Source organism: Centroberyx affinis, unplaced genomic scaffold, assembly GCF_046629955.1.
Source record: "Centroberyx affinis isolate AG114_WGS23_722 - 3 ecotype Tasmania unplaced genomic scaffold, CSIRO-AGI_Caff_v1 ptg001787l_1, whole genome shotgun sequence".
NCBI lineage: Eukaryota > Metazoa > Chordata > Actinopteri > Beryciformes > Berycidae > Centroberyx > Centroberyx affinis.
In genome coordinates, this window is record NW_027280178.1 from 418,478 (window position 1) to 446,169 (window position 27,692).

General features: G+C 41.2%; 1 protein-coding gene across 1 annotated transcript in view; it reads right to left on the minus strand.

Moving 5' to 3' along the window:
- Positions 1-27,692, minus strand: part of LOC139652352 (probable E3 ubiquitin-protein ligase HERC1) — a 70,426-nt gene that overhangs the window by 26,091 nt on the left and 16,643 nt on the right. The window contains exons 15-50 of the mRNA XM_071529393.1: positions 22,287-22,511; positions 21,900-22,052; positions 21,556-21,688; positions 20,558-20,761; positions 20,155-20,388; positions 19,575-19,748; positions 19,093-19,207; positions 18,767-18,884; positions 18,150-18,333; positions 17,634-17,934; positions 17,469-17,517; positions 17,343-17,388; positions 14,039-14,289; positions 13,624-13,821; positions 13,299-13,419; positions 12,908-13,148; positions 12,606-12,772; positions 12,234-12,386; positions 12,021-12,118; positions 10,636-10,731; positions 9,938-10,105; positions 9,453-9,692; positions 9,225-9,308; positions 8,787-9,012; positions 8,119-8,404; positions 6,923-7,755; positions 6,519-6,729; positions 5,370-5,539; positions 4,474-4,557; positions 2,668-2,851; positions 2,450-2,577; positions 1,523-1,731; positions 1,030-1,289; positions 798-850; positions 456-653; positions 76-241 (exon numbers count right to left, since the gene is read on the minus strand). Coding sequence (XP_071385494.1) covers positions 76-241; positions 456-653; positions 798-850; positions 1,030-1,289; positions 1,523-1,731; positions 2,450-2,577; positions 2,668-2,851; positions 4,474-4,557; positions 5,370-5,539; positions 6,519-6,729; positions 6,923-7,755; positions 8,119-8,404; positions 8,787-9,012; positions 9,225-9,308; positions 9,453-9,692; positions 9,938-10,105; positions 10,636-10,731; positions 12,021-12,118; positions 12,234-12,386; positions 12,606-12,772; positions 12,908-13,148; positions 13,299-13,419; positions 13,624-13,821; positions 14,039-14,289; positions 17,343-17,388; positions 17,469-17,517; positions 17,634-17,934; positions 18,150-18,333; positions 18,767-18,884; positions 19,093-19,207; positions 19,575-19,748; positions 20,155-20,388; positions 20,558-20,761; positions 21,556-21,688; positions 21,900-22,052; positions 22,287-22,511 — 6,761 coding nt within the window. The remainder of the gene's footprint in view (positions 1-75; positions 242-455; positions 654-797; positions 851-1,029; positions 1,290-1,522; positions 1,732-2,449; positions 2,578-2,667; positions 2,852-4,473; positions 4,558-5,369; positions 5,540-6,518; positions 6,730-6,922; positions 7,756-8,118; positions 8,405-8,786; positions 9,013-9,224; positions 9,309-9,452; positions 9,693-9,937; positions 10,106-10,635; positions 10,732-12,020; positions 12,119-12,233; positions 12,387-12,605; positions 12,773-12,907; positions 13,149-13,298; positions 13,420-13,623; positions 13,822-14,038; positions 14,290-17,342; positions 17,389-17,468; positions 17,518-17,633; positions 17,935-18,149; positions 18,334-18,766; positions 18,885-19,092; positions 19,208-19,574; positions 19,749-20,154; positions 20,389-20,557; positions 20,762-21,555; positions 21,689-21,899; positions 22,053-22,286; positions 22,512-27,692) is intronic.

Sequence of the window (27,692 nt, forward strand, 5' to 3'; positions counted from 1 at the left end):
AGAAGTGACTTGAGAAATCAATTAAAACATCAAAACAATGCTGGGATAATGAGGAGATATTCTGTTCAATTGTACCTCGAAGCAGTCTGAGACAGTACTCTCATCACCATGCTGTAAGCTAGCAGGATCTGGGCTGTGGAGGTGACTCTCCTTAAAGCTTTCAGTCTATCTTGGGAATCCCTCAATGACACTGCCTGCTCCCCCAGGCTTAGAGAGGCCTTCTGGTCAACAACGACAATCCCTGGTGAGGAAAAAAAAGCAAGCATAACAGGCATTGTGGGGTGTTTAGAGTAGCCTTACCTATGCTATTTTTTTATTCAGATTCTGGTAAATCACACATGGGACTAGTTCCTGCTCCATCTTGCTAAACTCATAGATACTTTCATATAGATACTTTTTATAGATATATGATGCAAAATCAGTGCTCTAAACCAAAAGTAGTAAACATCCCGCACCTTTGGGAACCAATGCTCTCACATGGTCAGAAGAACTGTGAACCAGGGCTCCCAGGGGATCTGCCTCAGTGAAGGCGATGGGGTCTGGCACCTGCTTCTTTTCAGTCAACCCCAGTGGTCTCAGCAAGAGCCCAAAGTCCTCTAGCCCCGTCAGCTTGTCTGTGTCACTGTCATCTTGGTGGCCCATCTCCCAATCATCTGAGTGGGATACAGGAGAATCATTCATCTTTAAAAAAAAAAAAAGCATTTGAATATCTAACAAATCATTCCATAATATGTCCTATTACAGTGACAGTGACATTCCAAAGGGTAGGAACTCAGTAAATAATATCCATTCCCTACCATCAGAAATGCTGTCCAATTGGCCAATCAAATCATATGTCAGCCCTTTCATCCTAAGGAAAAAGAAGGAAACTACAATGATCAATAATTATATATTTTTGTATCTCTGTATTTTACACACATACATATACAGTATATATTCCATTTACAGCATTTATCATGTAACATTATGTACACTGGTCTTTATCTGAATTCATTGCCTGCCAGGCCATATGTCGCATTTCTACTGTACCTATCATGATTGGAACCTGGGTCCCCCAGGTTTGCAGCCAGATACTTTTCCCTGCAGGAGCTGCAGAGGAGGTAGAAGGGAAAGTTGGAACCACATTCCCCTCTGAACCAGACATCCACGTAGGCCCCTGTGCTGTCGTAGCCCCTACGAGCAGCACTCTGCCCACAGCCTGGGTGCTGCCGCTTTATGTGATTGTTGAACTGCAGGGTGAGGGTGTTGCAGAGCTCACACTTTACCATCTGATTGTGTTCTTCTCCACCCTAAAGAAAGAGGAGAAATATGGATTTGGCAGATCATAGTATATATAGTACTACATAGTGTGTATAGTGTTTCAAATATAAACAAGGCTTGCCAAACTACAAAAAGACCTAACAGGCCCAAACTGCGACAAACAATGTTTGTCGCAATTCAAATCATGATTGGAATATTTATCAAAATAATCACAACTGCCTTTTTTTCTGTGCATGTAAAGCAGCCTTAGTAATGGCATTACCTCCACCATCTGGAGCGCGTCTCTCTCTAAACTGAAGAATGCAGGGGTGAGCAGGTCCTCATAGGTTTCTTCTTGGTATGGGTCATCCATGTATCCCAGTTCTGACTCCTCATCAACAGAGTAGGGGTGAAACTCCACCTGCTCTGGCCAATCAGAAACCCCTGGGTCTTGTTGGTACAGCTGAGGGATGGGGCTGGGTGATGGCAAGTCTGGAAGAGAATGGAGACCAAAGTAATGATTGCCACAAAAGAAAGTGCACAATAAGATGTCAAAAATTTTATGGCAGCCTGTGATTCAGAAAATTGGTAGTAGTGAAACGGACACCAGTATTGATGAAGTGCTGGCATAAGGAAGGAGTTGTGGAGATGAGGAGAGTAGCTCAACATCGCAGCACTATCAGATGCCAAAACCTTACTTATCTTGTGGCTGTTTATTTGTTGAGGCTAATCATCCCATCTCCTCCTGAACACTCTACTATTGAGGCGAGAGGCAGCATGGACCCATCGCCTTCAGACCCTCAGGCCTTTCTTGTGATTTGCATATTAACTCTCTCTATTTTTAAATTTTTTTGGTACTTTTGATATTCATGGTTACAGTTATCCGTCTTAGGTCGGCTAACTGTATCATATCATCATAAATGTCATGAGATATATAAATATATCTCATGACACAGACATCTCATGACACAGACAGTTTGTCTGTCGAACCATTGGTCGTTTTACCTTAAATTTTATTTAATTAAAATTTCCATTAAATAATCTTTGCATCAAAGTTACGACTGTGCAGGCTGTGATTCTGAGTCACGATGACAGCTTGCTTGACACAGACCATTGGTTGAAACATTACAATCAAGTAATGACAACTTGAATCCAGTGTGGGACAATTTTTTACATTGTTAGAAGTCAACTTCTACACCATGATTCTGACCTGCCCTTCGGAAGGAAGTCCTCTGACCCAGGCCAGAGCGTCGTCGTCGTGCTGGTGGAGGTCTGTTCCTGGTCAAGTGGACATCCAAGAAGTTTTCCCTCTCTACCCAGTCAAGCCCTGGCAACAGGCTGTAAGATTAAATTAACATGCAGTCCATCACGATCTCCATAGCACCAATAACAACTGCAAAATGTCTGCATGTTTCATATATCCCTGACCTTTCATTGGGTTCAGTAGTGGGAGCCTCAGGACACTGTACTGTCTCTGGCCCATCTGGGGACGGGATGTCAGTAGCACTCTCCAGTCGTGACCCAGCTGCTTGCTGCTCCTCAGCCAAGGGGTGCTCTAGCATCCAGCTGGCCAACACCTCAATGGTCCGAGAGTCCACCTCTCCTGCAACATCTGGGAGGGACCACAGAGAAGGTCAAGCGTCAGAGTCAGAATGTTTTGGCCAGGAAGGCAAAGTTATTAAACTTGGATTGTCTTAGACTATTAGCTGATTTTTTTAGTAGTTTGTAATTTTGATTACGCAATTTGCTAATGGTATGGGGGCCCATCGAAATCACTGAAGCAGAAACAACAGGTTTTTCAGAATAAATTGATCAGAGTGTTGGGTTTGGACTACAGAGTGCATGTAGGCAAGCAACACTTCCAGCAGCTTGGCTTGCTATGTGTAGAGGTTAGGTTAACCCAACTGCAACTCAACATGGTCCACAAAATCATTAACAACAGGGCACAAAAGTACATGAAGAACTATTTCCAGAGGACTGGAGATGCTCATGAATATCAGACTAGAGCCAGCATTGCTGACCTGCGTCTGCCCAGGTTTAAGACAAAAATGGGAAAATGATCTTTCAAGCACTGAGGACCTATGAACTGGAATAAACTACTTCTGTTAGCTAAAGGCTTAGCTAATCCTGGTCACTTCAGGGAAAAGTGTACTATCGACCTGTACAATCAGATCGAAGTAAATAAGTTAGTGTAGTTTTTATTCGATTCTGTATGTTACTTGTGATGTAAATCATTTATGCACATTTGTTGGCTGGTAGCCATCTTGTCAATGTCTTTTTAATATCAAGGACCATTCTGCTGACATCTTGCCATTGACTGAAACATCGAGGACCAAGATGGAAACAAGTCTGTGACTTTATTGTGTCACCCTTGACAATGTGCTGCACATGTTTGTAGTGTGAATGCTAATACTGACTGTCAGAGTGTCAGAGTTCAAAAGGTAATTATGGGTCATGGAGTGTTGCTATTATATACCCTTTATGGTCAGCCTGGCACACCAATTCTGAAGGGTTAGTTTGTGAGATTTGTGATAGGTGAAGGTTAGCCTAAAATGTTAGTGATATGGGGAGTTGAAAGTGATACATGATAAAAACAAAAGTGGTACACAAAAGATTTGCATGCATATTTGGATATTGTGATAAGAGAAACAAAGTTTCTTTAACCATGCCCTCACTCTCTACTCATTCTAAAAGCCTAAACTTCCCTTTCACAGTACAAGCATTTACCAGCCACGGTATCTTGTTTAATCCACCTGAATTGGGGATAAAATATGAATGAAGGTAGAATATCTATACTGTGTAATATTTGCTAATGCCAAATATTATGTCAGATATTAATATGTCCACTTCCATAACAAGGTAATATATGGAAAACCAAATGCCAGTTTATCAAAAGATATTTCTGAATATGACTACCTGAACAAACTTTAATTTCAGGTTTTAGATTAATTTATTGTTATTATTATTATTATTATTATTATAGTAACTTGTTAATACATTCGGGGTGCCTCTGGTTCCCACCCCAAGTGATAACATCATCGTAATCTGAAAACTAAGAATTTAAGAATCTTCTATCTAAAGGAATACAAAGCATTTTTTATTCAGAAACTATAGTTTTCTACATTCTACAACACAAGAAAGCCACAATACACGCTGGAGGACAGATTTTAAAGCCCACAAAAAGCAGATGAAGCATAAATTCAGTGATCTCAGACACACTCAACACAGCAGTACCTGCTGCCTCCAGGGCCCGGTAGATGTGTCTCATAGAGAAGCCCATTTCTAGCAACCGACCGGCGACAAACATTTGTGTCCGTTCTAGTGGTTGAGGAGAAAAGGAAAAGAATAGAAAAAAGAGAAAACAAAAACAAGCCCAATTCTAAATTTTACAGTTTCCTATTTTATTTTGTAATGAAATCCAACAGATCATCGATCATCTCAAGCACACTCGGCCAAAATCATTATGAATCCATAATGAATGATTAAAATTACATCTATATCAACTGAGCCCAATGTATCTTAAGGAATCGATGGCAGAACAAAAACCTTTAGTCTAGTACACTTCCCAAAATTGTTAGGAATCATTTTGTAACACCAACAAATGAGGAAAAAGAATGGTGCCAGTGTCACTCAAGCATGTGAGTGCACAAACTGTGTCCACATGCATTAGACATGTTTGGTTATAACACCTGTTCAATAGCAGAGCAAAACACATGCTGTTTTGGGCAGCAAGTTAACAGTCGTGACTAATAAGCTGAACATTTAAGACCATGCAACAGACAGTTTCCATTGAGTACTCATTCATCTAACTTCCCTCCTGTTACTGAAATGCAGGTGCGGTGTTTGACTCAACATTCAATGTCAAAGTGTGAAATATAAAGCCAGCATGTGAATACAATTTTTTTGGAACTGAACTGACCTGCAGGGCTGAAACAACTAGCAAAACTATTCTCTGTAACATTATTGTGCTGTCCTTTTGGTTATCAGTAAGCTGCTTTCAAAATATTTTAAATTGGCAGATTCCTAATAGTTTCATCACCTTCAAATAGGTCTGTGTATGTCTGTCTTGGACATTTTCTAGATTTTTCCACAGCTTTTCCCCCATTTCTCCCATCTGTACATGTTCTTACCCAGGCTGCTTCTGGCCTGTGTGCTGCAGGGACCAGGCTCCATGAAGCTGGTCTGCTGTTCTGTGAAGGCATCACAAGAAGCAGAGCTGGCCAGGCTGAAGCAAGGGTGCAGCATGGGGGGAGTGCTAACCAGGCCGGTGAGTGTAGGGAACTGAGCTAGCACCATCTGCCTAGAGGGAATGAAGATAAATACAATAACAACAACACAGTGCAAGTAGTGCTAAACTAATTGAAGCCAGACCTGGCCAAACATAATATAAAGTATCTGAAGGCATACGGTGTGCTTGATTTAACTTGCTAGACACTTGGAGAGGCCCAAAAGTGAAGATAAATCAAGCATATATCCTCTTTTGTCAATTATTTGATCAATACTTTGCTCGAGCCTGGTAGTTGTGGTATCAACTCACACTCGGTCTATGAGAAGAGCTGAGATACAAAAGGCGGTTCAATATGTGGTACGTGCTAAGAAAGGAGTCTTTGGAGGAGAGATGGGTGCTATACTTGGAGAAAACGTCATTTTCTACTGAAGGCCAGTAAAAACACTCTTTCATTTGTCTTGCCAAACCAAAAAAGGTTAACATGTGAAGAACAGAATAACAACTTAGAATAACTACTTTTGCCGATTTTATTGAGCTGGACTATGATTTATTGTGATGTAACTGTTTGTCTGATCATCTCTCAAAAGCAGAAATGCCATTGCACTATAATCAGTTGGCTAGGTTAGGACAGGCACAGGCAGGTAGAGCTGCAGCCTGGGTTAAACACAGCGCAGTCAGAATCTCTCTCTTTTTCTCACATACACACACACACACACACACACACACACACACACACACACACACACACTCACACACTCACACTCATCCTAACTCACCCATCCCCTGGACCTCAGACAAGCTGCTGCTACCAACAGATAGAGATCTGTAGCAATCAGGAACAACATGAGAATTGCCAATAACTGTGATTACAGTGTGTGTGTGTGTGTGTGTGTGTGCGTGTGTGTGTGTGCCTATGTGTGTGTATGTGTGCTTCTGAGAAGAATATTTTTGACTAAAGTTTGAATGCCTCTCAACCAACATTTCATTCAATTTGATTTACCGGTAAATCAAATAATCTCTACATCTGCGATTAGTCCTTGACTGTACTCACTGAAGGAGGTTGATGGGGAGGAAAGGGTTGAAATTATCCAGGCCATCTGCCTGCAGGGCTGTCAGGAGAGAGGCAGCCAAGTCATTATTAGAGGACGAGGCAGAGGCTCCGTTTGATTGGCCAAAGATGGCAGTGCCCTCTGAACCTGTGCTGTAGAGGGAGACAGAGCTGGAGGACTTGGAAATGGGCTGAGAGGAGTGGTGGCCCGACTCTGTAAGGACAAGGTAGGGGAGGAGGCTAACATTAGATCACACACACAATATGAACGTATAATATGTCTCAAAATCAAATAGTATAGGAATACTAAGAAAATCCATAGTTAATTTTAACCCTAAATTGAAACTCGACAACCTAGCTAAATTAGCAACTAAAGAATCCTAGATCTAAGCCAAAAAACTAGCTACCTTTCCGTTCTTTGGCTCCTTTGTCCTCTTGCAGTCTGCTGAGGGCTCCTTTGTAGATCATGACCTGAGCCCTTTCCAGGTCAGCAAGAGACACGCTCTGTTTGATAGGACAGGGCCTGACCGCCCACTTCACCATGTTCCGCACCACATACTGCAACACTGACTTAAGTTCAGCACTCTCATCCCCTGGTTTGCTGGTTGCCTTGGCCTGGTCAGGGTTGGGGCTAGGGGAGGGACTCATGAGGCAAGTGGGAGGGTCATATTTAGGCACCAGGAGTAAGTCTGAGAACTTCCCACTGCTAAGAATGGCAGCCAGGGATTTCAAAGCACCAAGGAGGAGGTATGAGACTCTGACTGCTCTCAGCTCAAGAGCAAAGGCATCGGGTTTAGGGGTCTGGGGGGTTTGTGGAGACTGGGGTAGATAGGGAAGGGGACTGGAGATCAACTCCTGATGTTCAAAGATCCTCATGGCATCTTTGGGTGAGGACTGTGATGAGAAGGGGTCTCTCTCAATCCTCTCCTGCTTAAATTCTGTCCTCTCATCTTCAGTCAGCCCTCTGTCTTCATCTGACATGACACAAGCGATGTCTTCATCCAGACAGCGCTCTAACTCACTATGGGGCATGGTCTCCTCTGAGCATTTCTTTTTGGGGGGTGGGCGCAGGCCCCAAGCCCCCTGCCACTCCTGCTCCTCCAGGAGTCCCATCAAATAAATCAGATCTAACAACACTGTTGGTTTGAGGCCTCTGAGTCGTGTGACGTCACAGCAGGGCATGTCACAGGGCTCCAGTGCCATGATTGGCGTGTCGCTAGGTGACCAAGAATTCAGGAAGCTTGGTTAGTGGGGAGGATGGGAAGAACCCACATATACATCATGGAGAGATGATGAATTCAAGGGGGATTCATAGATTGGAGTATGAAAAAGAGAAAAAAGGAAAGGAGGTGGAAGAAAGCAAGAAAAGAAGATCAGCAGGGTAAATGATAAAAAAAGAAAGTAAAATGACAAATAAGACAGAAAAGGAAAAGCAAATATTAACAAAAAAGGATGATGCAGAGTAAAAAAAACAGAAAGGGCTAAGACAAGAAAAATATAAGAAATGTACAGCAGAAGTCCATGAGAGACATCATTTGAGCAATAGATGCAAAGATAAGTTAACATACATAAGTGGGTATATCTGTATATATATCTGTAATACCTAACAGAGAGGTCAGCCTCCTCCCACTGAAGCTTGGCCAGAGAGCTTCCCTCCTTCAGCACCCCAAGCAGAATGGCCCTGCGCCCACTGGGCTTGTGTAGGCACAGTCCCCCAGCCCGGAGCCCACTGTCCACTCCTCCGATCAGGGCCAGTACAGGCCACACCTCAGTGCACAGGGCAGACAGTTGGGCCTCTGACAGGCCCAAATGATGTGCTAGCATTTCCCCTGCGCCATCACTAGCCAAGTCTTTGTCTCTCTCCTTCTCAAATGATCTGGGGCTGAGGCCTGTAGTAGAAAATGAGAGATGTGAGTACAGAACAAACAGTAACAAGTAGAGGCCATCACAAAATTATGCTTTATAAGCACAATACTAATGTACTATATGAATTGCCTTCATTATGATAGTAACCATCTGCAACTATAATACAGTAGCCTGTGACAGATGCTCAAGCCAGAGACATACTGCTTTCATTTCTATGACTCTGGATCAAAGGAATTTCTAGTTCCACTCCAGAGCTGGAAAGTTGTCTCCCCCATCTGTTCTCAACACCAACAATTTGTTCCTTGGTCCACTATAGCAGGGATTGTGATTGGCTGATGAAACTTTTTTTCAAGAGTAGGATAAACTTGCCCATAGTTGAGCACTGTCCTAAGCTGTGTGCCTGACCTGGCTTGAAGTTGCCTAGGTCACACTCTTTCATCAGGGGACCAATGAGCTCCAGGTGCGTCTGGATGTGCTGGTTGATGTGTGGGGTCCACTGGTCACATTGATGGAGCCCGCGGAGGAGCTGCACAGTAGCCTCTAGCAGCACGGTGGTCCGGGGGCTGCATAGAGGCTCCCCAGATAGCAGGTCACTGGGCATGCCTCGCATCTGGAGGTCACACAGCGCCACCTATAGGTAACACAGAGGTGCCAGAGGAAGAAAGTTTCACAGACAGACATTTCAAGCCTCGCCCTCCCTCCATGTCTGACCACAACATTTCAGATGTGATGTAATCTAATGTCATTGGCTTTCATGACATTAGATAACATGTTTTCAACTGAAGCCCGATGTATGATCAGCATAATAAAAAAAACACAAAAGACAACTATTTAGTGAAGTACCTTCTCTCCAGGATTACTGCTGTAGAACAACACACAAGGGTACAGTTCAGTGGCAACCACTCCTTCAAACGCCACCTTTGGCTCCTAGCATTGGAATACAATCGGACAAAGATTCAAGCAGAATACAGCTGTGCATTGGCTGTTGGAGCTGCACATGTACAGCTGATTACAAAGACAGAGGACCCTATACTGAGTATTACCCCATAACCAAAGCCTGCCCAGACGGACCTTGTTATTCTTAGCAAATGAGATGGTGTGAGCCTCCATGTCCAGGATGCAGGTGATTGTATCACCCTGGGTGAAGGAAGGAAGCGTGCGGACCAGTTCCCCTCCATGATACAGGTTGCCACTGTACGCACGATATAGCCACATGTCGGTGGTGGTATGGTGGTTGAAGTCTCGGATGGGCCAGCGGGAAACGCCAATACATGTGCCTTCATTGCCTTTGTTCTCCTTGGTAATGTAGAACTGAGGAGAGAGAGAAAGATTTGTGCTATCAGGATATTCGGAAATGTGTACTCAGCACACAACAGCAGTAAAATCTGTATAATTGTTAGATTTAAATAATGAAATTAACTTATTTAGAATAAAGGGTATGATTTAAATTGTATAAGTGTGGCCAGTTTGACTGGATAAATATGACTAGTGTGATGGCAAGCTGAAGTATTTCTTTATCATTAATTCTCTGGTTCAGTCTAGCCATCCATCCTTACCTTCCATATGAAGCAGCCAGAGGTGATGGCTGTGGTCGCCAGGCCATAACCTTTCCCTCCTGAGCCATGGGAGAGGATGTTCCCATTCTCCAAAGAACAGCAAATTAGCTTGTACGGGTCAAAGGAAAAATCTCCAATAGGAATACATTCATCATCGCTGCCAGGATTCTAGAAAACACAGGCAAAAATACTTAAGCACCCAACACTAACAATGTCCATCCACTGGCTCTATAAATTAGTTGTATATGCAATGTAATAACACTGGATAAACGTGACCAAACACGGAAAAGAAAGCACATTTCAAAATAACCTTTTCTTAACAATCTCTTTAAGTACAAGCTATAGAGCTATAAAATGATGCATCGCATGCTGATGGTTTTAAAAAAAATAACTTCTAAATATTTTGCAATTGTCATACTTTCTCATACGAAAATTAATTTTTAGGAAAGGGATTGGTGTTTTCATTTGCTACATTTTGATATTACTTCAATTAGTGACATAATATTGTCATAATTCTCAGTCATAATAAAAAAAAAACACTGTTCTTTTTGTTTTATAACAATGGTTTTAGTCACAATATGCTTGACTTTAGCCAGCCAGCTACTCCATACATGGAAATTTTACTGCTTATGCTTGCTGTGCACTTACGTGCATGAGCCCATAAATGCACAGTATTAGCTATGTATTGTCAATATTACCCCTGTATCTTTTTCAGTCGTTTCCTCTTGGTTTTTCTCAGCTAGTGGTTCCTCCCACATACAAACAGACAGGAGTCGAAACAGTTGTTTAACAATCTAGAAGGAAACAGAAAAGATGGACATTTATTGTACAATGTTGCCTTTGCCAACATAATCTATCCAACTCATGAGTACGGCATATCAAGATGCTGCTTAAACAGCACCTGACTGTAGTTCGGCATCATAACAGATTTGAGTGGGCAATCGCTACCCTTCGATGGCCACTGGCACGCTGGAGAATTCTCCTCTTTTGGATGAATCCTGGTTACAACTGTACTGAACAGATGGCCGACAGCGTGTATGGCGTTGTGTGAAGGACCGGTTTCCTGATGTCAACATTGTGACCAGATTGCCCTATGGTGGTGGGGTAGTGTTAGGTTTAGATGAGGGTGAGTGATGCTGATTTGGAGGGCAGAGGCTCTCTAATTGGGGGTATGCAATATCTTTCACTTGAGTTGGGTGGTGGACACACCTGTTGGCTACAGACGCCGAACCCCAAAAAGGAAAAGGAAACATCAGGTGATCAGCCATGCTGGTAATGACCATAATGGAGTGAGGCCAAACCAAACCCCTGCGCCAGGTGAGTCTCCCCACTGTTGTTCTAAGTTCTAAGTTGCAATGCCAGGAGTCTTTTGGATAAGTGGCCAAAGTGTTGGCATTAGCTTTATTCCCTAGACACACTGTATGTTAGGTAAGTTAGCAAGCCTAGGGTACAAGCAAGTCGTAACAGTAGGCATGAGCCACAGACGATAAACACAACTGCACTTCATTGATGACAATGTGAACGCACACATATACGGTGACAAGATTGTGAGGCCAACTGTCGTGCCATTCATCTGCCGCTGATTCAGCATGATAACACAGCCCCATGTTGAAAGGATTTGTGCACAATTCCTGGAAGCACAAGACGTCCTAGTTCTTCCATGACCTGCACACCCACCAGACATGTTACCCATTGAGCATGTTTGGGATGATCTGGATCAGTGTGTACGACAGTCCCCAGCAATATCCAGCAACTTTACACAGCCACAGGCTACAATCTACAGCCCGGTCAACTATATGTGAAGATGTGTCGCACTGCATGTGGCAAATGGTGGTCACACCAGATACCGACTGGTTTTCCGATCCATGACCTTTTTTTTTTTAAGGCAACTTTGACCAAAAGATGCACATCTGTATCACCACGCCATAGATAATTGACATAGATAATTGCCTAATGATTTATTTCAGTTGAATGATTTTGTTATATGAACTGTAACTTTTAAATTGATACATGTTGCATTTATATGTTTGCTCACTGTAACCATATTTATATCTGTCATATGAAAAGTAGTGGTATATCTTACCTGTTGAATTTGAACTGTCTCAGAACAAGCAGGTAATAGTCTTTCTAAAATGTGGAAGGCCAAAAGTTTGGTTCGAAGGTTCCGGAAGCGTGGGGATCCTGGAAAGAGGGTGGTGGTGGTGGGAGGGGATAGACAGGAAAGGATCTAATTATACTGCTCTGCATTGTAAATAACATCTATTCAAGGGTTTTCAGTTATTTTAAATGGTCTTACCTAAAGAGCACTTGTGGGAGATGATGGCCATGAGTGGATCAATCCACTTGACAAACGTAGAGAGCCTTTTGGTCACTCTTAGTGACAGTATACGCCTTAGAAACACCAAGAAGTCTGCAAGCTGAGATTCTACCACTTTGCTGTTCTCCATTCCTACAAGGAGGAAAATTCTCCCATTTTAAAAAGAAGTCATATTACATCCAAAACAAAACCCATAATTAGGGCTATTTCCTGAACTGGCAGAACATATCTGTCATTTACAAGAGTTTATTTTGTTATGCTCTTTAATTGCATGCATGGAGAGGACAATGTAAACAATATTTCAGTGACGTTTAAACTGGACTTCATACAGCTAGCTTAAAATTGCCTCACCAACTAGCTTTGCACTCTTGCTACTGGAGTCCAGTTCTGTTTCCTCAGCTTTTCCCATCTCTGCTGCCTGCTGTTGGTGAAAACTGCACAGGATACTTTGGAGCTGCTCACACATCACTTCCATTAGAGCATGGGATACATCCATAGGCAGCGCATCCTCGAAGGAGCTGAAAGGACAGGACAATTTGCTATACAAATGCCAACAGCAAAATCTATTCAATTGTTACACTCATGCACTCATGCAGCACTCATGCACACTCCATTACACCTGTTTAGAGTCTCAGTAGTCTCTACACCCTCACCTTGCAGCTATGGTCAATATCTGGAGCAGGCGAGCACAAGCTAGTTTGACAGCCCCACTCAGTAACATGGATCCAGATATGGAGTTTGCAAGCCAGCCCTGGTTCATCAGTACACAAGTGTTGTCAGTCAGCATAGATAGGATTTCCAGGATGCCACACTTGATGACCAACACCAGGTCCTCTGGCTGGTAGCAGAAGTTCAGTGCAAACACTGTGGCTAGGAGAAGGTGCTGGCAGGAGCCTGGGAGCGAGGGAGACAAGATCTAAATGGGTTACAACTGCAGGCACGGTGGAAAATAACTGCTGAAAAAGAAAAGCAATGGATTAGAGTAAAAGATTTTTTAAATAAAAGCACACAATGTTAAATAGATCCAAAACACACTAAGCAAACCTGGATGTTCTCTTTCCAACAGGACCTTCTGTCTGAGGACACGCACCACCTGCTGGTAGAGGGTGTGGGCTGCAGATTGGAGCTCTTTTTGGATATCCATGCATGCTGACTGGGTGCCAGACTGGATTGAAATAAGAGGGATTGGAGAGTAATTTACAGTACTACCTCTACGACACTTTGAACTCTCATCAACATTGTTATGAAGGAGAAACATATCAAACATGCAATACACTCTCCATCTAGCCTGAATTAATTTTAATCCATCCGTTCTTTTCACACTTATTAATCATAAATGTCACTATGATAGCATACTGACAAGATATACCGTGTAATGCTGCATCTCATAGTTAGCTGCGGAGAGAGAGCCAATGATGGGTGTTCCCAGACCAAAGCATCCAGACATGAACTGCAGCTGCACTGACTTCAACAGTCCAGGAAACTGTGGGGAGGCTGTAGAGCTACTGCTCTTCTCCTCCATCTCTGACAGGAAGGAAGACATCTGACACAAGGCCTCCAGACGCACCTGACCAAAACAAGACAATGAACTGGATTCAAATTACATTAGAAAATGGTTAGCTCCACTCCTCAGCTCTGACTGTTGTCTGATGAGTCATGTTCAAAGCCGTTGTAAAATACCCGATAAAAGACCTACAGCTTCCTGATCCATTGTTTGGTTGGGTGATTGACTAACAGTTAAGTGGTTGCTTGTAACTTTATTTTAACTAGAAAAATCTCATTACCTCAGCCCTCTGTTGTTGCTGCAGTATAGCTAGGGTAATGGCCTTTGGGTCTGCCTGACTACATGTCTGTCCGCCCAGTAGTGACGGGGAGGTCGACAAATGGATCAGGCTCCCACAGAGGAAGTGGAACACTTGGTTGAGGATGGGCAAGTTATCGTTGCCACGGCGGGACATAGTGGTGGTGGGGTTGATGCATTGGCGCAGGCGTTCCCAAGCATCCTTCATGATGCCCAGAGAACAAAGAGGCAAGCCTAGGACAGACAGAGCAGAGAGGGGTAAAGGCAAGTATTGTAAAAGTACAGTCCCCTTCTTTTCTAAGTGTAAGTGTTCGAACAGTAATTTATCATGAACGAAAACAGAACCGAAAACCACAACAGAAATGTTCATTTGAAATCTCTGTTACTGGCACCAGGACTGTTGATGATTACATTCATCGATGATCAATGGTAAATGAGCGCTTGACCAGCAATCACACTTACAAAAGCTGTTTATTGTGTGACTGCATGACAATATTATTTATTTTATTTTTTTTTTTATGTTTTATTTTTTCTTTTATAAAAACTTAATAACAATCATACATAATTACAATATAGTGTAATAAAATCCCCCAAAAAGTTTAGAAAGAACAAAACAATATAAACAAATCAATAGGTAAAGTAATACTGTTAAATAAATAGGGGGGAAAGTAGAAAATAAGTAAAAGAATATTAAAAGAAAATGAAAAGAAAAAAAGGAAAAGCAGAGTAAAGGGATAAAGAGAGAAAACAACAAAAAAAAGAGGAAAAGATTAGTTAACATGAAGTAATTAATTATACCAAAAAAGGGACAGCAGTATGATCACCTCAATAAACATGATGATTGTGAAATAAATTCTGTTTTTTAAACAGATTGGGTGTGAGATCAAAGAAATGATGGGGGAGTTGATTGAAAACTTTGGCTCCTCTAAAATGAAGACTAAACTGAGACATGGATGTTCGAGTAAGAGGCAACAAAAGTTGTCTCTTACATCTTGTATTGTAACTATGATTTTCTTCACTTCTTCTGAAGAAGCTATTGAACGTAGAGGGAAGCTGATGATGAATTGCTTTGAAGACAAACTGTGCTGTGAGGAGGAGGTTTACTTGAAAGATGCTGAGTATAGATAATTTCTTAAAGAGAGGTTGTGAGTGAGCTAAGTAAGTTGCATGTGAAATGATTCGAACACAACATTTTTGAAAGAGATAGATATGATTCAGCTTGGTAGGATGGGTGCTAGCCCAAATGACATTGCAATAATTAATGTAAGGATAAATCATAGAGTAGTACAACATCTGAGTAGTTTTTTTGTCCAAACAATAACGAACTTTACTTAAGATACCAGTATTTTTGGCAATTTTGGATGAAATTTCTTTAATATGGGGTTTCCAGCAGTTTGTCATCGATTAATATGCCTAAAAAATAAAAAATAAAAAATTATATTATTGTCAATCATCACCCCTACGTCTTTGACACTCATTTTATTTTTTCTATAATTAAATATTAAAAAGTTGTTGTTTTTTAACATTCAAAGACAATTTAATAATAATAATAATGTTTTCCTTTTGTTTAGAATTTGATTTAATGTCGACCACAGGGCTTTCATATTATTGTTACATTTAACCACTTCATCAGCATAACATTTCTTCTTTGCAGATCTGACAACGTGGTTTAGTTTATTTCTATACTGTCTATACTTTTCATAATTAAGAGGTATAGGACTAAAGATGTATTTTTTGTTTGTTTTTATGCTTAAGAGATTTGATAATTCCTTGACTTGCCCATGGCCTACCACGAGATTCTCTTTTCAAATGTTTTGTCTTTTCCAGGAAAGAATAATTGTAATATGTTGTGAGTTCCCTCATAAATAAGGTGTAAGCCTGCTGAGGATCATCATTCTTTAATACAGCTTCCCAACATGCCTGTTGAAGTTGTGCTTTAAATCTAAAATCTAAAATCTTAAAGTCTGTAGCTCCCTGGTTAAGAAAGAGATATTTGCTCGTATAGAAGTAATCAAAAAAAATGGGAAATGGTCAGAGAATTCCAGAGAATAGTTCTTTATCAAGTACATTGGTAAATATATTGTCTATTAATGTTGCAGACTTTGCAGTTATTCTTGTAGGTTTACAAATCACAGGTTTAAAGCAGAAAGTAGATAGACTGTCTAGGAATGACTGAGTTTGTTCATCAGTGATTGCATTCATAAGATTGATATTAAAGTCACCCATAAGAAAGCATTTCTTGTTTTCATGAGATACTATAGAAAGAGCATTGGTTAAGATCAGATATCTTGGAATTTGGAGGCTTATAGATACAGCCTACAATCGTATGGTTCACTGTCTCAATAAATACTGCTTCTCCACACCGCTCAAAGCATTGTTCAATGTCAGTTCTTTCTTTATATTCCAAATTATTGTTCACATATAAAGATACACCGCCTCCTACTTTACCTTCTCTACATCTATGAACATTATTAAAGTCATCTAGAGTGTAATAGTCTGAATTATCTTTACGTAACCATGATTATGAAATACCAATAACAGAAAAAGGAAAGTTAAGGTTAGAAATAGTAAGAGCAAGATGATACAAATTTTTAGAGAGGCTACGAGCATTTATGTGCAAAAATGATAAACTGTGATTGTGAATTTGGTCACAGACTTTTTTAAATTCGTCATCAAGAAAATACTTGCATTTATCAGTTACACTTCGGTTCATAGCATAGAGGCAGTTAATGTCAGGATCACTGTTGGATAGTACGTTCCAGGGAGATTCACTGTTGATCATATCAACTTCAAAAGGATCAATTATTAAGTCCTTAAAAGGCACTGTATGTTTGTAGGTTTGGGTCATGAATAAGCCTACCTATGAAAATAAATAAATAACAAAAGGTGACAATATAACAGAATGCATTACAGGGTGCATAGCAACAACCAAAAATAATACAAAATAAAATAAAATAAAATAAAAAGAAGAAGTGTGGAAAGTCCAGTCCATAGTCAATGACTCCATAGTCATTATGGACTGATGAAAATGCAACAGGTAAACAGTTTAAAATATATTTTAACAACAAGAAAAATCTAAAGAAATACTGTTATAAAAAAATCTTTATTTTTATCAATAATTTATCAACATATTACTCAATAGTTAAGAGACAGCAAGTAGCTAACTAATATATCAATTAGTGGTTAATCAATGACTACATAACTACATAATTAAACATTAACTAGCAAACCTTAAGTGTTACTGACATATTGTTAAGTAATATTTGTGGGAAACCTGTGCTACTTACCCATTGTATTCTTGAAAGATCCAGAACAGTTGTTGGACTGGTCTGACTAAATGAGACAAAAAGAGCATGTTAGCACTTATAAGGTAGTGTAATAGGGGCCACAATGTTGTACTATACAGGACTTACCTGTTTCCTACCATCAGCAGTCAACTTCACAGATTCTGGTGATGTTTTCCTGAAAGAGGATGATACTGACAGTTGGTGCAAAAATATACACTTGACAAAAACACAAACCCACTCAAATAAACAGCATTTAAAACAAATCCGCACACACACCCTCACACGCTTTACCTGGCTCCAGGGTCCACAGGCTGCCTATTCTCCCATTCGTTGGGCTCCACCCAAGCAGGCCTGACCCCCAGTAGGAGGAACAGACAACGGGACACCACCAGATGGCAGGCAGCAGGGAAAGACAGGCCTTCCTCTGACCCCCTCCGCTTCTCCCACTGCTGCTTGGGATCAGGCTCCCTCTCTGGGCTGCCAGGGCTCTCCATGCTGCTGGGGAGGGTGGAAGTGCCAAAGGACTCGTACACAGTCACATTCTGCTGTAGCTGCATGGCCTCCCGGGTGGCCATGAATGACTCTAGCACTTCTGCAGAGAGAGGAGAAACCCTTGCGAATCTGAGATGTCTGTGTTAAAGATGGTGTGTGTGTGTGTGTGTGTGTGTGTGTGTTCATCTTTCTGTTTGGATCAGTCTTGTTGTTCAGTCTGCCAATCACTGTCCACAATGATACAAAAATAACATAATTCATGCGGCTGGAACAGGAATGAGGGAGAGAACAGCGAAAGAGACATTACATGCTAACCTGACAGGTACATACGACTGTTGCCAAATGTGTCCTCCTCTGCCACCTCCTCCTGGTTGTGTTTTGCTGTGGCGGCCGAAGGGACCTGACCTCCTGCCTGCTGCTCAGGCTCCTTTCCCGCCTGCTCCGCTGAGCTGCCTGCCTCCTGCCCGTCTTCATCAGGGCTTTGGGAAGCCTGAGAGCTCTGAAGTGCGCAAAAGGAGAGACACAGGCTATAAATACATCGATGGCACGGCACCTGATTTTTTTCTTTATTTAAATTATGTCTAGGCTGTTTTTGATGCAGTAAAGCAACACACAACGGAATGCAATTTAACCATTACCAGGATTGTAAGAAATTACTAACTTGTATTTGCCGCTTACATAGGTAAGGATATGGTATACTATGAAGTGCGCAAAATAATGCTTTCAAATCTTTGAAACCAGTGGCGCTTAATTAATGCTGTGTTAATGCTGTGCAATGTTGTGTTGAGTTTGTCATTTTGCCACTATTCCCCCACTGTTTGACAAATTAAACCATAAATTTCATTGTTTATAATTTGTTCACCTCTGACAAATATAGCCCATTTAAATATAGTTTATTATAAAAATGAGTGGAATAATTCTAACAACAGTACCTGTTTGGTGGCAGCCAGAGCCTGTGAGGTACCTGGAGAGTCTTTGTGGGCCAGTAGAGTGCTTCTGATTTTATAGACCATTTCATAGATCTCCAACAGCATCTCACAGGGCTCATATCTGTCTCAAGGTAGAGAGGATAAATAACATAGTAATGTACAGTTATTCCCTTAATGCCACAGACTCAATATTGCAGCACTGACCTAATGCAATACTGTTTTAATCACATTCCACCCTTTCAAAAATATGACCAATTAAACAGACTAAACTTTCCAAGTCAATGAATAAGAGCAGACATTTCAGTAAATATTTTGTTTGTGCTACTGACTTGTCCTGCCAACAGGCCTCATCCTGTAGCCCGGTGTGTTTGAGAAGAGCAGCCAGACTGCAGCGGCAAACCGTCTCCAGCACAGAGTCACCTGAAGGGCCTCCACTCTCCCAGTCTGCTCTCACAGAAAACAACACAGCTTAATTATGAACAAAGTCACAGAAGGGCAAAACACAGAATAACTACCGGAATGAAACATGAATTTACAAACTCTTTCAAAAAGTAAGCTTCACAGTAAGGGCATCTATATTGATGCATAATATTCAAAAGCAAAACTTGCAAAACTTCAATAGACTGACAGCAGCTGTACATGCAATTTATGATACCATTAATTATTAATCATTATTAATACCACATCATCTTACTCTCTGAAAAAACCTTTTAAAAATAGCCTGTGAATCTATTATCACCTGGATACTAACATGACAGACTTTCAAACACAGGTATGCATGCACACATAAACGCAGACAAATGCAAAGTACCTCTGCTGGAAGCATAGTCCTTCATCTTCCGCCACAGGCCACTTGCAGGTTCTCTGGAAGAGCCCAGGGCCAGTTCCAGCAAAGTATTGGTTTCCTCACTCAGATTCAGCTCTGCCAGCCTGGCATCACTACTGCCCAGCAGTACCACCTCTGTCAGCCATGCCATGCCAGAGTCTACAGGACAAAGCAACACATAGAACATAGGAATATACACTTATGAATGATTCCTGAACATTTGGGGACTAGAGACTACATATAGAGTTAAAAAGTGTGGAATGTTGACCTAATTTCTATACATTTTGGAATGATGAAAATTGAACAACCCAATTGTTTAATTTCAATGCAAGTGATGTGTCTATGAAACTGCTAGCTTATTTAGCATTAGTAGCTAATGTTAGGTACTTGAAACAGTCAAGTGTGGTGTCAAGTTTCCATTTTTTTCAACATTCCACTCATTGCTACAACATAAACCCAGGGATGAAAGTGAAGATAGTATGCATTTGTTATAGTGAGGTGCAGGTTAGGGCAAATTGTGAAGAATTTGTGTGAAAGCCCCAAGACGAGCAGTAGGTTGTCCTACCCAGCTGTTCAAAGTCCATCTCAAGGCCGTTCCTGAGGAGGATGTTCGACAGCCAGAACTCTGATGACCTCTCCTGGAGTGAGGGTGGTGGGCCCTGCAGCATGCCACCAAGGCAACGACCAATTGCCAGTGCCACAGACCGCTCCAGGTCCAGAAGCCAAACCCACTTGCTCTCCTCCTCCTCCTCCTCCTCTTCCTGCTGTCCAAGGAATGTGTTTGTTTCTTCACTTTTATCTGTAAAGATAAGATCCCCTCTCAGCTTGAGAAGAACCTAAAGTGCAAAATGTGGCCTCCTCCGCTCAAGACTATAGACTTGTGATACTATTGTAAACAATAATAATCAACGATAAACATAAAGGACCCTGTCATGTGAGAACAGTGAGTAAATCAGTGTTCCACTGACCTGAGCAGATTTCCTGGGTCTCCAACTCCAGTTCTTCCTCCTCCAGCAGGCTTGTGTCTGGCAGCAAGCTGTTAAAGTCATTAAGGTGCTCCAGCAGGGCCAGCAGGTGGCTGAGAAGGGGTCGTACCATGCCCAGGGGCAGCAGCAGCAAGGAGTACATCACCTGGCACAGCAGGCTGCCAGCCACCGAGCTGTACAACACCACTGGTGCAAGGAGAGGGGAGCAGAGGACAGGAGAGAGAGAGGGTGAGAGTGACCGAGCAAAAGAATGGAGGAATACAGAGAGAAAGGCAACATAAAGGAAACAAAAATAGAAGATTTAGTCACGGATTTTGAGGCAGAAAGATTTATCATATAAGACATTATCTTGTTTTCTTTTCTAAATCACATGCCTGGTGGTGGTGGTGTGTGTGTGTGTGTGTGTGTGTGTGTGTGTGTGTGTGTATGAGAGAGAGGGTGTGCGTGCCTGCGTGTGTGTGTAAAAGAGAGAAGCACTCAAAGACCGCCATCACACCGGACATTACTACGCATCTTGGCCATCTGGATTTTATCTGCATAGAACTTAGCTGTGTGTATGTCTATATTTGTCCTTCCATTGGCGATTAAAAAAAGAAAACAAGGAAAAAAGTGTATTGTTACAGGACGAACTTTAACAAACAACATTAATAACTTTGGATTTACTGTGAGAAAAAAACAAATCAGGCAAGCGATTTACATATGTGTTTGTGAGGGAAAGAGCAGTCCAGATCTATGTGAATAGACATTTTAATGCCAGGTGTAAAGTAAATGCAAATAACAATACAAGACATGTTTCTGCACAAATGTAAAGGTGGGGCATAATGACCAAACTTTGGCCTGAAGATGTGTACATAGCACAAAGGAATTGTGTGTATACCTATATGCCAGCTCAGAAGGCTAATATGTAAATAAAGATTGACAAAAAATACACAATAAAAGAACTAGGTTATAATGAGACACAGTAGTCACATTATTCTTACTGTTTAGCTTGTTGATAATGTGCTTGTCCAGGGAGCTCTCCTCCAGCAGTATGGTTGACCTCCTGAATGTCTCGGCAGCACAGGGCAGCAGCAGGTACAGATGCTTGTGAAGCAATGTTACACTGCTGTCGTCCTAAAGAACAGTGCAAGAATAGTGTGAGAATAAATATAACTATATGACAACAGAGCTTTGGTTAAAATATGAGGTATCAGGACATAACATGAGGTGTTGGCAAACTGGGCATACCATTTCACAAACTGAAAGGAACATGTGGTGTCTGTAAAATTGCTTGCACTTTTGTACCGTAAACTGTTTATTTTGTGTAGTGAACTCTGTGGTGTACCTCAGGGTTGGAACAGACGTAGCAGTGGGCAAGCAGGTGTTTGTGAAGTGCAGACAGCAGCTGGTGGAAGTGAGAGGGAGGATCGGTCTGTCTCTGGCTCTCACTGGACAGCTGCTTGTCACTATTTTTCTCCAACTCCCCAAATGCCCGTTCCTGCATGAGCACAAACACACATAAACAGAATGGGTCTGTATGAGAGCGGACATCACATTAATTGAATGGTAAGGATGTAGATCAAAACTGTGGAAAATCTACGGGAAATTTCATCCAAGATGCCCTATAATCAGGAAAGATGAATGCATTACATTCTCCCCAAAGTTAAATTGTGAATCATAGCCTCCACCCACACACACCCCACACACACACAGGGTCCTCTTTATTCCATACCGTGTAGAATCCTATGCTGAGGAGAAGGGTTCTGAGCAGCACCTCTGCCAAGTGGAGATGGTCATAGGCCTCGGCAGGACTGCTTGAAGAGGGTGGCCGGACTGACATAGTGGGGGCCAGGGGGACTCCCAGGGCTGTAGGCTCCCCAAAAGAGCTGTAGCCTAGCAGAGAGGCTACATGGCTCTGCTCCTGGAGGCTATTCAGGACCATGTCCAACTGCAGACGCTTTATAAGAGAAAGAGGACAAGATAGATATATTGACAACAGGCTGTGGATAACTGCTACATTCTAGCTAGGTACTAGGGTATCAATCTTTTTTTAAGATTTATTTTAGGCATTTTATTGATAGCGACAGTGTGAGAGAGAGACAGGAGGGTATGGGAGAGAGAGAGGGGAGGACATGCAGCAAATGACCGCGGGCCGGATTCGACCCCGGGTCGCTGCAGGAAGGACTGAGCCTTATGGTACGCGTTCTACTCGGTGAACCACCGGGGCGCCCCAAACTTTTAAGCCCTTCACAAACACTTGGTTTCTCATTTCTCCGTGTTAAGGAATTATGCATGTCCTCAATGTCAACTTTTTTGTGCGTCACAGCCAAACAGCTACAAGTAACAAAATTCTGTGATACAAAGATGATATAGGCAGTTGAAATTAGTGTGTAAAATGTGTAATATAAATGTGTAATTATTGGAGATTGAGGCAACTTTGTAGGAGAAATAAAAAGGTGCTATATCTAGGTTGTCCTGATAGTGGCGCTACAGAGCATGAACAAATGTGGACTGATGCACTTTTGAGCCCATCTAAAACATGTATATGGAATTTGGTTACTCTAGCACAGTGGTTCTCAATCCTGGTCATCAGGACCCCCCTGCTATTTTCTATTTTACTTGGTAGTTGATTGCAGTCACCTGGTGTCCCAGGTCTCAATTCAGCCCCTGATTAAACCAGGTGAATGTAATTAACTACCAGGTAGAGTAGAAAACCAGCAGGTCCCTCACTATAACATCAAGCGTTCAAGAAGTATGCCTCACTTTCTATTTGCATGTCTTCATGGTCAAATTTCAGTTTCACAGTGAAATGATTAGGACTATATTCTGTGTAATAGCAATACAATAGCATGTCCACATATGCTGTGTGCAACATTTTGTGGAGATTGGATCAACTTGGAAAGAAATGGTGAAAAAGAAAGAAGAACAAAGGTTTTCCATAAATCAACTTCATCATGGCTTTACAAGCATCATCTTTAGACTTTTAACAATATTATTCATTACTTTATGGGGGATGAAACACTATACTCACTTTTTTCAGCTGTAAATCAATGTTCAGGGAAATTTGAGTAAGGGTGCCTGACTCATGCGTGAGTTTGGAAGGCGATTAAAGCACCACCTTTTGATCAATTACAGTCATATTCAAGTATTTGGTGTTGAGTCGTGCCTGTTGGATGCGTGACAAGGACTACACTATGCCCACTTGATTTGGCTTGATCCAAGGAATCTGTGAGAAAATCTTCCAAACCTATCTGCCAAGATTGACTGCAGTGGGTCTTACAGTTTATGAGCTCTATATACTTTTAGCAGAGAAAAAGAAAAAGAAGAATAATCCTAACGTACAATAAGTACAAAAAGTATAATAGGATTTCAGCACTAAGTGCTTGGACCAAACTACTCACTTCAACAAATGACAACAATCTTACACAAAATAGCATGTCTTTATTGCTAAATTCATTCAGATCAGATGCATAGATGGTACAAGGATAATGGAAAGGGATCACAGAGTAGCAACAACCTAGTGATAGACAACAAATATATACAATAGGTATATTTTCAATGTAAACTATCATACAGTTTTGCAACAGCCACATGACCATTACTAAATAATACAAGACCTTCTGTCACACACCATGACGTGGCGGAATAAATCATGCTGCTGATGTCTAGTGTAAATCAAGAGAGTATATGGGATAAATGCTTTTTACAAGTATTGTGGGACAACAATATGTACAATATTACAATACATCCTAAATTATTACTGAGTATCACTAATTATCACTGATAACATTCTGTTACATAAACATAACACTGATAGGCCTATACAAATAATGAAGATTATTAGATATGTTCATTACATAAGTAATGAATCATCAGAGCAAATTATTCAACCATTACGCAAAATCCAACCACTGTGCACCAAACTGTGCAAAAACAAACACTTAAATTTATTATGACAGATATGTGTCAGATAGGTGTTGGTGGCTGATAGAAATAGTAAATGGACCCAATGAACTTTGTATGTTCATAGATCTAGGGATGTCCTGGCCAGAATTAAGGGGGCTATCCCAGGCCTCAGCAGAATTCAAATCCTGGCCGCATCTCCAAGAGGTAGAGGTAGGATAGCTTGAAGATCTAAGAACAAAAGATAAACAGATTATGTAAATCAGAATCTTTTTCATCAATTCAACTGAAAAATAACTTTATACTGGCCACTTTACCAATCAGGACTGTCATAATCATAGGGACAATCATCTAAAATATGATGGAACATTTGAGTTATCCACAGCTTTACACAGATTACCAAAATTTCAGAGAAGCTACACTGCTACACAAGAGTTAGGCTCACTTGTTACAAAGCTATGATCTGGATGATCGGGGCGGGGCTGTGGTCCCCACAGCACTGATAAACAGACCCAAATGGACCTTCAGCACAAGAGAGGCCACTGCCTGTCTTACATGAGCTGGGCCTCATTCAGAAGGAGAGTAGGGGGATCTAGGAGCCTTGGATGTTGGATCGCCACCGAGCACCTGCACTGTCTTACTGGGCCTCATGCAAGAATCACTCGTACTAACAGATTCATTCTTAAATCACTCGTACGAGCGATTTAAGAGAACTTGCCGCATTCACCAATTTTCACATATTTACAATTTTGTCTTAGGTACGAACAAAATGTACGAGTGGTCCAGACCTGTCGTACGAGTCACGTACAATCAACCAAAACTTTGCTGTTGACTAATGGATTGTATCTTTGTCACTTTGAAGAAATGTTGAGTTTGAATATATAAATGACACTGTAAAGTAATGTATAATCATGTTGAGATTAACCAGTACAGTGGTTACAACAACAGGAGAAATAGCAAGGGCGCACTCATGGCTTTTTCAAAAGAAGGTAGCACATAATTTATTTGACCAGAGCCACATAAAATCTCATAAGTATCCATGCGGGTTACATAGTAGCCTATAAGTGCGCTCAATACAAAGACAAAACAAAAAACTCTAATAATCACCAGGTTATTTGACAAACACTCAGATGAGACATAGGCAAGGTTAGATTGTATTGGGGGAAATACATTATAGAGGGAGATAAATCTGATTTATAGGCTATTTTTCTCCAGGTGATAACTTTAATGTGGGTAAGTGCAAGTGAATCTAAATTTAGGTCTTACCAGGTTGAGGTGCAAGTCGCTGTCCAGGGCGACACCGCTGAACACCTGACACTGCTATATCGCCAGTTATGGCAGGTTTAGGCCTATTCTTTCATCTGTCGGTGTAACAGAGAATTCCTCCTGGCCCTCCTGTTGCAGTCATAGGATTGCCTTGCTATTAGCATCTAATTTCATGTCAAGCCATTTCTTTTTTTATTTCTGTGACGGTGCCCTAACGACAAATCACTATAATCCTATAATATTCCTATAATACTCTGATAGGGACTTAGAGTGTCTGTGGTACTCAATAGTGAGTTTATAGTGACCTTATCATGGTATTTTTGTCTTCTATAGTATCACTATAATATTCCTATAGGGAATTATAGCTTTGTTGTGATATTTATTTAGTGTTCATCTAAAATGTATAGGAATACTATAGTTGTTTATCGCAAGGGAATGGGAGTTATTTTTCCCCATTCCTTGGCTTTAGCAGGGCCTTTGATTCCACTATTGAATTATATTAAATATTATATGCTTTGGTTGACTTATTTCTAATAGTAGAACTTCAAAGCTGGTAGACTTCTCCTTAGTCTTCCTATCAGTTTTATGAATGAAGCTTCCCGACATATGGGCTGGACGCCTAACCTTATATGGCATTATTGGGGCGTCAATTTTGCAAATTCACAATTCTCATGAACGCGTGTTCATTTAGAACAGGTGCCATTCATCATGTTTATGCAGGTCATTTACAACGTTTGGTGAATCTGACGTGGCACACTCGTACGAGTCCACCTCACGAAAAAAGTACGAGAAATTTAAGATAAGAATACGAAAATGTTCTTGCATGAGGCCAATTATGTTTTTGATATGATGTGGGCAAAGCTGCTACATAAAACAGCATAGGCCTACAACATGTGCTTTTTTGGTCTGATGTGTTCCTCTGTTACTGACGCATGAGTACCACATACTGTTGGCTTAAGCTATAGTTATGTAGCCTAAATATATCAACTATAGTTAGTTGCTTTGTTAACTTGTTGATTTGATTCTGTGACCGTCTGTTAAGGCTACATTTCCAGGCACTGTCCGTACGTGACAGAGCACTATCCATGGTTCTGAAGTGTAGCCTTTCCTTGACTTACCTACTTTCCCAATAATCTAATAGACCTACAAAATCCAACACATCGGCTGTAAAATATCTACATCTAATAGTACAGCATGTTTGTGTGTGTGTGTGTGTGTGTGTGTGTGTGTGTGTGTGTGTCTGCATGCGTGTGTGTTGTAATTAAACATGACCAAAGTCACTTAAGTTGTAATAAACTGAGATACTTACTCACCCTTACTTCTCCTTGGGGGCTTAATGTGAGTCTACAAAGAGGAATGCTGCTGCAGGCCAACTGGAGAGATTTAGAATCCAAGCTCTCTTTTGACAGGCTCATTCTCGTTGGTCTGGCAGACAATCTCCTACAGATTTTGGGGCTAGAAATAGTCATACTCTGTAATTATGATGCCAATGCGTACAGCATCATTCAGTACATAATGTGATGCACACAAATAGATCTCAACATCTAAAGCAAAGTAACATTGGATTTATACTCTATACGGGTTACAAGATTATGAGCTCAGATACACTAGGCTCAACACCTGAGTCAAAACATCTGACACCATTGGTGCTACAGCGTTACCTAGAGAAGTGTCCACAGTGAAAAGGGACACTGTTGTCATCTTTACCAAGTTAACCAATTGCAGGTACCTTAGACACACAACTATTACTGTGAGGCCTTGGCAGAAAATATGTAGCTACAGCTAATCAACTAGCAAGCCAAGCTAAAGCTAGCCAACACTTACAGTTAATTAACATAGATAGTTTGAAAGTTTTAGTGAACTCACCGGGTCCGGAGTTAGTACATGTTCAGTAGGGTTTGGAACTGCATCATCATTTACTCGAAGTTGGCGATGTGCAACAAATCCCATCTCAACTTCCACATAATTA